Raw genomic sequence first — 13,611 nt, 5'->3', positions numbered from 1 at the left:
GCCATGTCCAGAGACCAGGGAAAGCAATAGTACTTTACAGAGAAAAAAGGGAAGTTGGGGAGGGCTGGTTTGTATGAAAGTCCATTGGAGGTGGGGCTTAGTGTTAGGTTTGGGGAAGTTCAGAATGCCATGAAGCCTACCTGGATCCGAATGCGTCCTTGTTCCGAGATCCGGTGACCTAAATAGCTATCCTGAGTTTGAGCAACTGCAGTTTTTCCTTGGAGGCTTTAATGCTCCTTTGAAACCAGAAGTTTTAGCAGTTGGATGATGTCTTCCTGTGAAGAGGTTTGAGGAGGCGAGCAGAGCAGATAATCATCCACATGCTGTAATAAAGTAGAGCCTGCAGGAAACATAGCATCCACATCAGCCTTTAAGCCTGGGAAAAGTAGGAAGGAATTTCAGTGAAACCTTGGGGCATTAATGTCCAGATGTATTGTCCTTCCCAAGTGAAGGCTGAGAAGGTCTCAGCTAGCCTTATCAGCTGGAATTCAGGCACACCTCGTTTTATTGTACTTTGGTTTATTGCACTTTGCAGATCTTGTGTTTTTTTCAAATTTAAGGTTTGTGGCAACCCTACATCCAGCAAGTCTGTGGGCGCCATTTTTCCAACAGCATTTGTTCACTTGTCTCTGTGCCACATTTTGGTAATTCTTGGAATTTTTCGAACATTTTCATTACTGTTATATGTGTTATGGTGACCTGTGGTCAGTGATCTTGGATGTTACGATTGCGAAATGTTAGAACTTGCTGAAGGCTCGTGATGATTAGCATTTCTTGGAATAAAGTATTTTTACATTAAGGTGCATATATCGTTTTATAGACACAATGCTATTGCACATTTAATAAACTGCATTAGAGTATGAACATAATTTTTATATGCACTGGGACCAAAGTATTCACGTATCTTGCTTTATTGTGATACTCGCTTTTTTGTAATGGTCTAGAACCAAACCCGCAATATCTCTGAGGTGTGCCTGTACCAAAGCATGCGCGGCACAGATTAATAACAGTGAAAAAACGTGCTTTCAGTAGGAATGGATGCTAGTAGAGTATGGAGGTTAAGAACAACAGGGTGTCGAGGGGCAGCAACGTTGATTATTGCCTGCAGGTCCTGGACAGACCTCCATCCTCAGCCATTGGGCTTTCTCACAGGTTATATTTAATAGCATTACAGAGACTAGCACAAGGGGTAGTGAGGCTCTGAGCCTTGGAATCCTCTTACGGGCTTTATACCTTGAAGGGCTTCTTTCCTCCTAGGGTATTGATTAGTTCTGGGGAGAGGTTTCGAGGGACCTATTTGAGTGTCAATGGGAAGAGCACTGGGGATTTTGCCAATATCAGTTGGAGACGTTTTGCCCATAAGGAGGATGGTAGCTGACTCAGTAGGGACAAATGATCAGCGTCTCCCGAATCAGCTCCAGGACCGTCAGAGACAAAGCAAAGCCAAGCCAGTGAAGGGTCACTTAATTCACCTGGTTGGCTATTTTGACTGTTACTGTGAAATTCTAGAATTATTCCCCTTTTGGGAGAAAGAAATTCCAGCATATTTGCTGAGCTGTCTTGGCCCAATAACTGAATAGGGGCGGAGAGACTAAGGAGGGAAGTGTGGGTATCTCTCAGGGGCCTAAACGAAAAGGAACAGGTTCAGAGACAGGACCCTGTTGAGGTTCATCAGAGACCCCCACTATTTGGATCACTTTCGAGCTCCGAGGCAGGGGCTGCTTTACCGCAGTTGAACTGAGAGTGTGGCTCTGGTGCCAGAAGAGATTGATTCCCAATCTGGAGAGTTGTTTTTCTGAGCTGGTGAAGAGGGAGGGTTGGGAAGAGCCCCTGTGGTTCCTCAGAGGCCCGTTGGTGGTGGTCAGGAGGGCGTTGGAAAGGCTGGTTAGAGGGCTGAAGGCACTTGAAGCACTTACACTTGTGACAATCTTTTCCCCAAAGTCCTGGCTTTTTGCGATAATAGCAGGAACTAGGAGGGTTTGGGTTTTGTCTAGGGACCTTCATTTGCTGGAGTTGAAGGTTAAGGGTTTGAGTGGACTTCCTTTCAGTTGAATAGTCTATAGAGTGCAGATGAGTTGGTGGCTAAATTAGCTAAATCTGGAGTGGACACGGTTTCCGGTTCAACCCTGGTCCTTTTATCTAGAAGGGAAGGATCCCAGTTACGCCTGTTAATGAACACAGAGTTAAAGGCTACCTGAGTGGATTTGTTACCAAAGCAAACTTGGGTCTGATCGTCCATGCAGTAAAGCCAATCTCCTGACACCAGTGTGTGAGGAAGGAAAGGGCAGTGTTCATTGCAGGCGCTAAGCAAGGAGTCCACGCAGCTAGTGCTCAAAAGACCCAAACTACCTTAACTCTTCCAGGTAAAGGTTGTTGTTGTTTTTTTGTTTGTTTTTTTTTTGCGGTACACGGGCCTCTCACTGCTGTGGCCTCTCCCGTTGCAGAGTACAGGCTCCGGATGCACAGGCTCAGCGGCCACGGCTCATGGGCCCAGCCGCTCCGCGGCACGTGGGATCTTCCCAGACCGGGGCATGAACCCGTGTCCCCTGCATCGACAGGTGGACTCTCAAGCACTGCGCCACCAGGGAAGCCCCAAGTAAAGGTTTTTAAAGACAGGGTGAGGGAGGAGGGTTGTGGGGTGTGTGATCAGCTCGTGGACATTTTTTTCTGTTAATAACTTTACTGATTTTGTAAAAAATATTTATTTTTGGCCACGTTGGGTCTTCATTGCTGCGTGCGGTCTTCCTTCTAGTTGCGGCGAGCGGGGGCTACTCTTTGATGCAGTGCTCGGGCTTCTCATTGCAGTGGCTCATCTTTGTTGCGGAGCATGGGCTGTAGGCACGTGGGCTCAGTAGTTGTGGCGCACGGGCTCAGTAGTTGTGGCACACGGGCTTAGATGCTCCGTGGCACGTGGGATCTTCCCGGACCAGGGCTCGAACCCATGTCCCCTGCATCAGCAGGAGGATTCTTAACCACTGCGCCATGAGGGAAGTTTGGACACTCTTCTGATGGGTTGGTGGTGAGGTTATTGGGAGTCAGCATCGTCAACCTTCTGGTTCCAACCGGTCTGGGGTCTCCATGCTGGAGCGACAGAACACAGTTAGCTTCTTCCACCTGGTGGGGTTTTCAGTATCTGCAACACAGCTCAAGAACATGGCTCAGAATATTATCTTTAGCCCTTGAGGAGGAACTAAAGGTCCTTGGCTTTGTTTAATGGCTAAACTATTGTTTTTTGGTATTGTTTGTTTTTCTTTCTTCTGCATTTTCTCACTTCCCTGATTAAATGTACTCTTGGAACTCGGGGAAGGCCTGGGAGACTAAAGGTTTTCTACAGACAAGAGGCAGGTGGAGGACATGGTGGGGGGGAGGGGCTGTTCTGGGAAGGCCCCATAGTGTCCTGCTCGTGTACAGATTCAGTCTCCAGAGGAAGACCAGAATTTTCTTTAAGGACAACCTGAAGTCGACTATAATAGCTGTGAACACGTTTGTCAGATCGTTGCCTGCCAGCCTGAATTTTGTTCCCATCAACAAGCTTAGGAAAAGCTTTTGAAATGTTCAGTAAAGATCTCCAGCAAGTCCCCATGCCTGTCAACAGTCAGGGTCTGTTTTTCCAAATCCCTTCCAGATTCCCACTTGGTTTCATTCAGTATGGGGCCTGACCTTCACTAATAAGGCTGTGGACTAATTGATACATATCTGAGAAGCCAGGCTGACAAGTTTGAATCACTAATGTTAAATTCTTCAGCAAACCTATGGGTTTCTCAGTTACTTTCAGAAAATCTTTGGATTTTCTGAATCCAATTGTTAGCCATCTATGGATGGCTAACAATTCAACTTTACTTAGTTTGGGGAACATAAAACACTAGGGATTTAGCGTTTGGACCCCCAGAAGGTTTAACTTCAATAAGTTCAGGGGAGGGGGAAGTGGGCAGAGGTTTTGAGAAAAAGAGGAGTCTCAGCAGGAGGGTTAAGAGGAGGGGGTGGGAGGCCCAGAGGAGGTGGGGATGGCAGGGGGTGAAGGGAAGGCGGGGATGGGGGCACAGGGAGGGGAGGGGAAAGGCCTCAGAAGCCATTTCATGTTCTTTCAAGTGTTTGCTCGCCTCCATTAGTTAGTTTAGAAGTAGTATTTTGTAAAGAGGCAATTTTAGAGTCCTGGATATGTTTGGAAGCCTCAAGGTACAAATTAAAATAAGCATCCCAGAAATTCCCTGGCAATCCAGTGGTTAGGGCTCTGTGCTTCCACTGCAGGGGTCACGGGTTCAATCCCTGGGCTGAGGAACTAAGATCCCACAGGCTGGAAAAAAAAAAAAAATCCCACTCAGTCTGTTTAGTTTCAGAGCCATGGCTTTCTGAGTTGATTCTGAGACAAACAAGTTTGGGGAAAACCAAAGTTCCCCACAATGGCCACTAGTGTTCTGAATTATTTCTGGTTAAGGGACCATAGTTGTTTTTTTTTTTCTTGCGGTACGTGGGCCTCTCACTGTTGTGGCCTCTCCCGTTGCGGAGCACAGGCTCCGGACGTGCAGGCTCAGCGGCCATGGCTCACGGGCCCAGCCGCTCCGCGGCATGTGGGATCTTCCCGGACCGGGGCACGAACCCATGTCCCCTGTGTGGGCAGGCGGACTCTCAACCACTGTGCCACCAGGGAAGCCCGGGACCATAGTTTTTAAACATGAAACCAGCTGAGGTTCCTGAAGAGGGGCCGCACTTAGGGCATCGAGATGACTGGGATCGCATCTCTCAGAGGATTTCCCAAGAGCAAAAGAGAAAATCCTAAATGACGTGACCCCAAAGGAGTGTTATGAAAATTCCAGCACAGGCTGGGCGGACACACCTCGTGTCTCCTTGTTTTCCAATAAGGAGAACAAACAAGTATTCGGCAAAAGGACAGAGCCTTCCCCAAAAGCCAAAAAACAGAACAGATGGATCCCAGATAAAGCCAGAGAGCTCAACCAGGAGGGCCTGAATACCAGAGACTGGCCAAGGGCATCGGGCGGCAGGGCCGTCAGCCCCCAGGCTTCTCCTTCAGACCCCACTTCTGGACACCAAGTCATGTCCACTTTACAAGTAAAGCAGCTATTAGCTATTTTACCAGCAAGATGAGTTTATCTGGGAATAGCAGAGGAACTAGAATTCAGGACGTGCAAACTACGGCTAACCACAGGGAAGTGCGGAGAAGAAAGCACAGGACCATTACTTTGCGGAGGAAAAGGGGACGTTTCACTTGTGGGAAAGTCCATGGGAGGAAACAGAGTTCAGGGTGGTGACAAGTCTCCTTGGCTGGGCTGTCGCCTTCCTCTTGTCCAGGGATGAGTGGGGGGCCCAGGGGCAAGCAAGCTCCCCCTTCAGGCCTCCCTCAGCTCAGGGCCCCTCCCTGGTGTTTTCCAGGCCTGGCTGCCCACTCCCTCCGTGGGGAGCCCACTGCTTCCTGCCGTCTCAGCTCTGACATTTCTGGGCCTCAGGAGGGCTCCCCAGCACGTGCACCTACTGCTCAGCACCTAGGCTTGTCTGAACCCGCTCCAGAAAGATCTTCCTCCCCTCCTGCCCCTTCCCTTCTAGGGGTCATCCCTGGGGTCTTCTCGGGTCTTCTCCCACACACAGCTCTGCTGGCAGTTCCGGCGATGTCCTCACGCACCCCTCCCTGCAGTGAGTTACCAGGGAAACGGTGGCATCTGGAGGATGCATGTGCAGGAGGGCGAGTCACAGGCTGTCAAACCTGAGGGCGCAGGAGCCCCGCCCCCCCGAGACCTGGTTCAAAGGGCATGTTCTGGGCCCGCCCCCAGGGTGCCAGCCCTACTAGGTCACCTCGGGCTCCCCTGAGACCCTGGGAAAGAGCTAGACAGAGCATGGGGCAGATCCCTGGGTGGTCCAGAGCAGGGTCAGCACAGCCTGTGGGCTCTTGTCCCCTCAGGGCCCAGCCGGCTGCAGCCCCTGGATGGACGCGGCCCTGGGAACAGTCAGTGTTGCTCCCACACGTGTTGGTCAGAAACTGCTGTCAACAGGCCGGGCGGCATCACAGCGCCTCGTGTTTATTGGGAATCCCCACATTCTGTGGAAAATCGAGGGTCTGCCGTCTTTCAACTCAATTGCTTCACTAGCGGCCGTCTGGGTTAGAGATGGTGGGGGCGTGTGGCCCTCAAGGGAGCAGGAGGGAGGCCCTTGTGGCGAAGGGACCCACCGACCGTGCTGCCCCCGAGTGCAAGGCGGGCACAGGGGAGCCTCACCTGTGAGAAAGGGCTCAGCACAAGCAGGGTCTCCTGGTCACAGTGTCCTAGCATCACGGAAGATGCAAACATTGCAGGAAACCCAGTGCAGGGTACCCCGGACCCCTCTGTGCTATGTGTGAAACTTCACGTGGAAATAAAAAGGTTTTTCAAAAGCAAGCTGCTTCAACAATTTACCACACTAACTGTACTTGTGTAGAAAAAAGGTTGCCGGGTGTCCCGGTGTGGCAGTCAGGAGCCCCTGGGCCGCGGCGGAAGCCTCAACCTCGGCCTCCCCCTTGGCGACCCCCCACTGCCCCAGGCCCTCTGCTCGCCTGTGGAGCAGCGGGAGAAGGAAACTAAGGCACAAGGTTCCATTCTGAGGCTTGAAAAGCGTGGCAGAGCCTGGATGGATGCAAAGTCGTCCTGTGGGCCTTGGGCGTGGCCCTGACCCCGCCGGCACACCCATGTCGGGAGGTGTGGACGCAGCCACCGTCCACTCCAAGTCGCTAGAGGGATCACCGCCTCTGAACCCACCGCCGGACAGCATCCTTCCCGGGGAAAGCACGGCTGCACGTGGACTGTGGAGCGGCGAGGGGGCGGCGGCCTCGGCTGAGCAGCAGGCTGCATTTCACGATGCGCTTCACGTCGGCAGGAAGAGGCCAGTGCCGCCTGTTGCTCTCCAGATGGGAAATCGGGCACTGGGACCCAGAGCAGCCACGCCAGGGGCAAGAGACCAGAGCCAGCTGGTTTCTCCCTGCCTCGGCCAGGCTGCCGGGGTGCAGCAAGGGGGCCGCGGCCCCAGAGAGCAGGGGCGGAGCGGGAACCCCGGGATCCGTCAGAAGCTGCCGGCAGGCTGGGCGGGGACGGCGTCCCCTCCTGGTGACACTCCAGACTCATCAGCCACCAAGGGAGCCCCCAGCACCGGCGTCGGTCCCACCGGTTCCTGCGGGCTGAGGCCTCGGGCGGAACTCGAGAGAACTCAGCGCCAGGCGTGCAGGCCAAGCTTCCGCAGAGCCATCCCAACCTGCTGTCGGTCTCAGCTGGGCGGGGAAGGGGGCTGGGCCGCGGCCCCCAGGTCAGCTGCCAGGGAGGGAGGGGCAGCCGCTTCCAACTTGTCACCCTGTGAGGGGAGGACACTGTCCTCATCTCTGCAGAGAAGCGCGGGGCGGTTGCTGCTTCTCACCGTGCGGCTTCGCCTGGGGCCGGGGAGCTACCGTGCCGTCCTGCCCCGTCCTGTCCCATCAGGTCTCAGCTCAGGCCCGAGCGGCTCTCAGCCGATGATGCCACACTCCCTCGGGCCCCATCAGCCTCCTCTGAGCCCCACTGCGCAAGGTCCTGAGTCCCTCTGCCTGCGGCCTGGACCCCACAGCAGAAGCAAAGCCAGAGAGGCCGGGTGGGCCCACAGCGGGCCTGGGGTCACTTGGGTCCAGGGGAGCAGGTGGCGGGACAGTTCCCACCCTCGTGGAGTGAGCCAGCATGCTTCCTTCTGTGGTCCATGTTCTCAGTCAGAAACTCAGAGCAGCCTGCTTTCCTCCTTGGAGCCCAGGCCGGGGCTGCTTCCTCAGCCTTGGGGACCCCGGGGCCGGCAGGTCTAGGAGGGAGTCAGGCCTGCAGTGTCCTGGCCGTGTCCACGTCCAGGATGAGTGGGGACCCGAACTCCCGGCCTCGCAGGTACACCTCCAGTCCCTGGAAACAAGCAGGTCATGAAGCCCAGGTATCCAGTCCCTGGGCTCCAGGTGAGATGCCAAGTCAGCCTGGAGTCAGCGAAGGGCAGGGGAAAGAGGCTTCTAGAAACAAGGCTTGGATGTCCTGAGACCTCAGTGCAGGCCAGAACTTTCCAGAGAAAGGGGAGCCAGGTCTCCTGCCCCAGCGACGTTCCCACTGGCCCAAACCCCAGGCTCCGATGAACCTGGCTTGTCCTCCCTGACCCCCCGAGGCCTCTCGACACCTCACCGCAGCCCACGTCTCGGAAAGTCCTCTGCAACTAAGGGGCCGCTTACCCCGCTCGTCGACTGAGGCAGAGCTGTGACTTCCCACCAAGCTCCCAACTTGCCCCCGTCCTCTGACCACACAAGCCCGACCCCAGAAGAGCCCCAGATGGGCCTGGCGGCTCTCACCTCTCCGGAGTATGACACCAAGGGCGAGATCTCGCAGATGGCCGGAGGCTCTCCACTGCCGGGTGGGCTGGGGGGTGCACTTGTCAGCATCTACTCGGGGGTGCGTACCCCAGGGCCCTCCCCTGCCCTCCCACGCTGGCTGGCCCAGTCCCCGCCCAGCTGGGCTGTCCACCACACCTGCCGCCCTCCTCGCGGACAGCTGGGCCCTGGGCACCGACCCCACCCGAGCAGCAGGCTCTGACTTAGGCTGGAAAACCCTCCTCGCCCCTCGCAGGCATCTCACACAGAGCCCGGGCAACCAGACTTAGGGGGCGGCCACTGACAATCACAGAAGGAGACACCTAAGGTCTTATTCTTTCCGCACCCTGAAAAATGACCTGCCTGCCGCTTTCTGGATGTCACGCCTGGGTCTTGGCTTCAGAGCTTCTGATGAGAAGGGAAGGCGTGACCCCCATGTCCCCTGGGGCTATAAGCAGAGCTTGAGGGCCGGGCACACGGCCGTCTGCCTTCGGTGTGGGGCCGGGGCGGAAGTGCCCACCCCAGCTCAGACCACAGCACAGACAGCAGGGCCCTGGGGCTGGGGCTTGGGCCGCGACACCCTGACATCCCATCCTTCGGGTCGCACCCTGCAGCCCACGCTCACCTGGGCTGCTCGGGGAGCCGGGCCCCGTGTGCGTCCAGGAAGTGGGCTCCCGCCTGCAGGGCCCACCAGTGGTGCTGAGCGAGCAGGGCCCGCCGCGCCGTGGAGGGGTTGTCTCTCTCAGCCGAGTCAGCGTTCTTCAGAGGGGAGAACTCCTCCCCCCGCAGCACTTGGAAGGCCACGAAGTTCCTGGGGGGGCGGGGACAACAGCTAGGGACCCAACCTCCCAGCCCAGACGCCCTGGTCCTGGGCAGGTGAAGGCCAGGCCGGGCGACAAGGACTACGTGGGGGTCTGGTCTGCAGGCAGCAGGCTGGGGAGGGCCCCGCAGGCACCGCGTGAGTCTTTGTTCCTGAGATCCCGGAGCTGCCCTTAGTCCTCCCTTCCCTTCCCTTCCCACCAACCCCACCCCAGAACCTGGGACCCCAGGGTGAGGGCCACATACCCTGGGAGTCCCCAGCAACCTCGCCTGGAAACAGCTTCCTAGCTCCCGGCCAGGGGCAGGTGGAGGGCTCAGGAGAGAACATGGGTGCCCCCCAAAGTCCACAACCCCAAGGGCTCCAACTGCCCCAGACGCTCCCTGTGCTCCCACCCCAGGGGCTGCTTCTTCTGGCCTTCTTGCCCTGAGACCCGCCTGCAGCCCCCCAGCTCCCCCCTGCAAAAGGGCACTCCCACTGTGAAGCCCCCAGCCTCCACTTCCCTGCCTGGCTGGGCCTCAGAACCACCACCAAGTCAGGGAAGGGAAGGAGGAAAAAATGAATGACTTCTCCACTAACTTGGCAAATGGGAGCACATCAAACACGAACTTCTCCATCTTTATCCCGTTGGGCTCGAGTGGCTTTACTGGATTCCCCTGCTCATCCACGTAGGGGACCTTCTTCACAGCCACGTGTGGCTTCAGCAAGGGCTCGAACTCCCTGGGGGACAGGAGGCCAAGGGGAGGAAAGACACAGTTCAGACAGGACATCTTGGAGCCCCAGCCCACCTCCCCCATGCCTGGCCAGCCGGGGCAGGTGGACAGCTGGACACAGCAGGCACAGGGCGGTGGGGGCTGAGCCCTGTCTCTGGAGGGCCAGGCATCCTCATGCACCCCGGCCTGAGAGCTGGGCACCATCGGCCACATCCCTGCCCAAGCCCAGTGGTGACTGGCAAGCCACGGGGTGGACGTGGTGCCTACGGGCAACGGCCCCCACCCGGGAGCAGGGCCACGCCCACTCGGCCACAGAGCCTTGTACCAGATACTGGAGCGCTCTGCTGCCTCCAGCTTGTTTGAGCGCAAGACCCTTTCCGTACCGCACCCCACAGCCCCACCCAGCTCAGGTCTGCCCCCAGTCCCTGTGGCCCGGCTGGCCGCCCTGCACACCTGGTGGCCATCTGGAGGAAGTCTCGCGTGAAGAAATGGTTGCAGATGTTGCCCGCGTTGTAGAGCAGGCCCCCTCCGGGCGCACGCAGCCGGGCCGTCTCGGGGCTGATCTCGCTGTACTCCACCACCTGCGGGACGCCGTCTACCTGGCACACCACGCCCACCGGCTCCTCGGGGGACGCCTTTTCCACCACCTGCGGCCACGACCGGACGGGCGGGGACGGCTGACTGGGTCGGGCCCGGCATGCGGGGAGGAAGGGGCGGGGCCAGGGCCTGGGAGGAGGGCGGGGCGTGGAGGGCAGGGCGGGGCGTGGAGGGCGGGCCGAAAGGAGAGGGGAGGGCGACGCGAGGGGGCGGCAGGCTCACCTTGGCTCCACAGTCGGCACCCCGCAGCACGCAGAAGCCGATGAAGACCGGGTCGGCCAGTCGCACCAGGATGTTGTCCACACAGTACACGTGCACAAACTCTACTCCGCGCCGCTCCATGTCCTCTAAGACCTGGTGGTCCGCCAGCGCGCAGTACAGGCCCCCGTTGCCATCTGCAGAGGGAGAAAGCAAAGGGTCTTGGAAGGGCTCCTGCCGGCCTCAGCCAGCTAGTTGAGGGCGCGCTAGAGGCAGGTGAGGGCCCCCGGGGCTGGGCCTTGTGCCTGAGGCCGCTGTCTGTCGCCATCCAAGTAGCCCTGTGGCTGTTCCACGTGACAGGTGGGAATCAACGCCCAGAGAGGGAAGGCCACTGGCTCAGGACCATGCGGCCTCTGTCCCAGGCCTCCTGACCCCCAGCAAGCTCCACATTGTAGGCCTGGCGGACCCTCCCTGCCTCAGGGATGGGGGGGGTGTACCTGGCGCCATGGCAACCTTGTCTTTCTGCTCCAGGATGGCCCTGCCATCGAAGGTCACAGCAGGCAGCATGCGCTGTTCAAACATGACCACGTTGTTGGGGTCCAAGTGGAAGAAGTCATGCTCCTTGAAGAACTTGGCTGTGGGCCCCAGAGTGAACTCACTGGTCATGATGTACCTGCAAGGGGAGGCAAGCCTGAGCCAGGCTTTCGGAGGGCCTGGCCCCTCCGGTAGACGGGCTGACATCAGGGTGCAGCCTTAGGGCAGCGGTCAGGCCTCCGCCTGGGTGGGTGCTGGGCTCTGTCCGGGGCTGTGCTGGGGTTGGGGTTCAAATCTTGGTGTAGAAGAGGGCTAGGGCTACACGGGGCGGATCACTCTGGGGCCAGGGTAACGCAGGAGGGCACACCAGGGCACGGTGCAGCGGGTCCCATAGCGCTCGCCAGCCAGCTGCTCCACCCGCCGAATCCGTTCTGCCTGCAGCTGATACAGGGTCTTCTGGCTGGGCAGCCCCACCTGATACATGCCCTTGGGGTAGGTCACGCCCAGGCGAGTGCCCTGCCCACCAGCCAGCAGCAGCACAGCCACCTTGTTCAGGGCGATCTGGTGGAAACCTGGGGGCATGGGGCGCCATGAGGGGATGCCTGGAACCCGTCACACAACCACCCTTTCGTTTTAGAGCAAACCAAACTTGTGCCTAGGACGGTGAGACGTCTGATAGCCGCAGAACAGAACGATCCAGATAACATTCTGATTTGGGCCTGGGCCTCACCCAAACCTAACCCTGCCCCGGCCCCGCCGAGGCACTGACCATATCCTCCTGGGTTCACTCCCAACCTAGGTCCTCCAGAGGAAACACCAGGTGGGCCTGGCCGAGTTGTCCAGCAGGGGTCTTGTGCAGGCTCCCCTGCAGGAGCGACTGCCTCACCTCCAGGCCAACAGGCAAAGGGCGCAGCTGCGCCGGCGCTGGTGTGAAAAGGAGCGTGTGCAAGTGTCTAACGGGTCCCCTGCTGTCAATACGTGGGCTGGGCAGCTGGCCATCCAGGCGTGCCCAGCACAAAGCACGCTCCCCAGGGAGTGCGGCCTAGGGGCGGCTGCCAGCATGGCAGCGTTCGGGGGCTCCAAACCCCAGCCCCGAGCTGGTGCGTGTGAGAGCGTCAATTTCACGAAGGAGGCAAACTGAACTCCAAGTACCCCCTCCCCTGTCGCCCCGCTCTGTGGGCGAGGCCGCTTGCGGAGGCTGGGGCGCCCGCCGCCTGGACCTCCGCCCCGCCTACCTTCCTCCTCCCAGAGCCGCCGCGTTTGGGGGGCGACCCCGCTCGCGCTGCCTACGCGCTCGGGAGGCAGGGGCCGCAGGCGCGCGGCCAGGTCAGGCGCGGGGGCCGGAGGGCGCGCGCAGGCGGCGGCCGCGCGCCGGCAGTGCTCGCGCAGCGCCTCGGGCTCCAGGGGCTCCAACTGGGCCAGCAGCGCGGCACGCGGGCCCGGCGCCAGCTCGGCGCAGAAGCGCAGGAGGTGCTCCTGGCCGGCGCGCTGCAGCCGGGCGCGCACGTCCAGCTCCGAGGCCATGTCGCCGCCGCCGCCGCCGTCGGCCGCGCTGGCACTCGTGACCCGCGCTCTCGGACCAGCGTCACGGGACTCGGCGGGCGGTGCCGACCCCAGCTGGGTGGGCCCGGGGCGCCCCGCCTTGACCCCGCCCAGGCCCAGCCCGGCCGGGTCGCGGACACCCGCCCGCCCCGCCTCTTTTCGGCCCCGATCCCGCCCCGGTCCCGCCCCCGATCCGCCCCGCCTCTCTTCGGCCGCGGAGGCCACGCCGAGCCCCGCCCCTGCCCACTGAGGCGCTGGAGGACTGACCTCAGTTTTAATTCACCAACCTGCCCACAGCCCTGGGGGGCGGGGCACCCGAGGGAGAGGCTAGGGTCTGTCCCTGCCCGTGGACCTGTTTGCATTTACCAAGACGCCTGGCGCCGGAGCTCAGTGAAGAGGCCAGCCGACTCACGGCTGGGCTGGGGAGGACAGAGCCAGATCACCAGCAGGGCTGGGTGTCTGGTTGTCACCAAGGTCCCCCAGAAGGCCACCCTGCCTCCTTGGGGGCTCCCTTCTTCACATCCTCCCTCCTTCCCCTTGCCACGTGACCAGAACCGCGCAGGAGCTGCCCCTCACCCTGCCTTGTTACTTAGCTATCTGGTTTTAAACATCTTGCTGTTTACAAACTCCCTTGTGAAAAATATGAGAGTAGCTTCAGCCACTTGAAGACAAAACTTTCTTTTAGAAATGAGTTTTATTAAGTCTGAAAGTAATACATGCCCATGGTTAAGACAAGTTCAAATGGTGCTTTAGGACCCAAAATGAAAAGTAAGATCTCCCCCAGCCTGTCCCAGGGAACCTCTGTTAAGGCCCTTGCCTCTCCTGGCAGGCAGGTTCTGTCCATAGAGCCCCACCCCTTCCACTACCCT

General features: G+C 58.7%; 1 protein-coding gene across 1 annotated transcript; it reads right to left on the bottom strand.

Moving 5' to 3' along the window:
- Nucleotides 1–7,673: 7,673 nt before the first annotated feature.
- On the bottom strand, nt 7,674–12,741 carry UAP1L1 (UDP-N-acetylglucosamine pyrophosphorylase 1 like 1). The gene is made up of 9 exons (XM_029203788.1): nt 12,436–12,741; nt 11,568–11,772; nt 11,164–11,339; nt 10,691–10,863; nt 10,325–10,518; nt 9,738–9,878; nt 8,967–9,152; nt 8,324–8,390; nt 7,674–7,892 (listed from the first exon to the last, which is right to left on the bottom strand). The coding sequence occupies exons 1-9, from the start codon at nt 12,722–12,724 to the stop codon at nt 7,809–7,811; spliced, it is 1,515 nt and encodes a 504-aa protein (XP_029059621.1). The 5' UTR covers nt 12,725–12,741; the 3' UTR covers nt 7,674–7,808.
- Nucleotides 12,742–13,611: the final 870 nt, after the last annotated feature.

Source organism: Monodon monoceros, unplaced genomic scaffold (assembly GCF_005190385.1).
Source record: "Monodon monoceros isolate NGI ecotype Baffin Bay Population unplaced genomic scaffold, NGI_Narwhal_1 Super_Scaffold_5, whole genome shotgun sequence".
NCBI classification, from domain to species: Eukaryota; Metazoa; Chordata; class Mammalia; order Artiodactyla; family Monodontidae; genus Monodon; species Monodon monoceros.
This window is presented reverse-complemented; position numbering and strand designations above follow the sequence as displayed.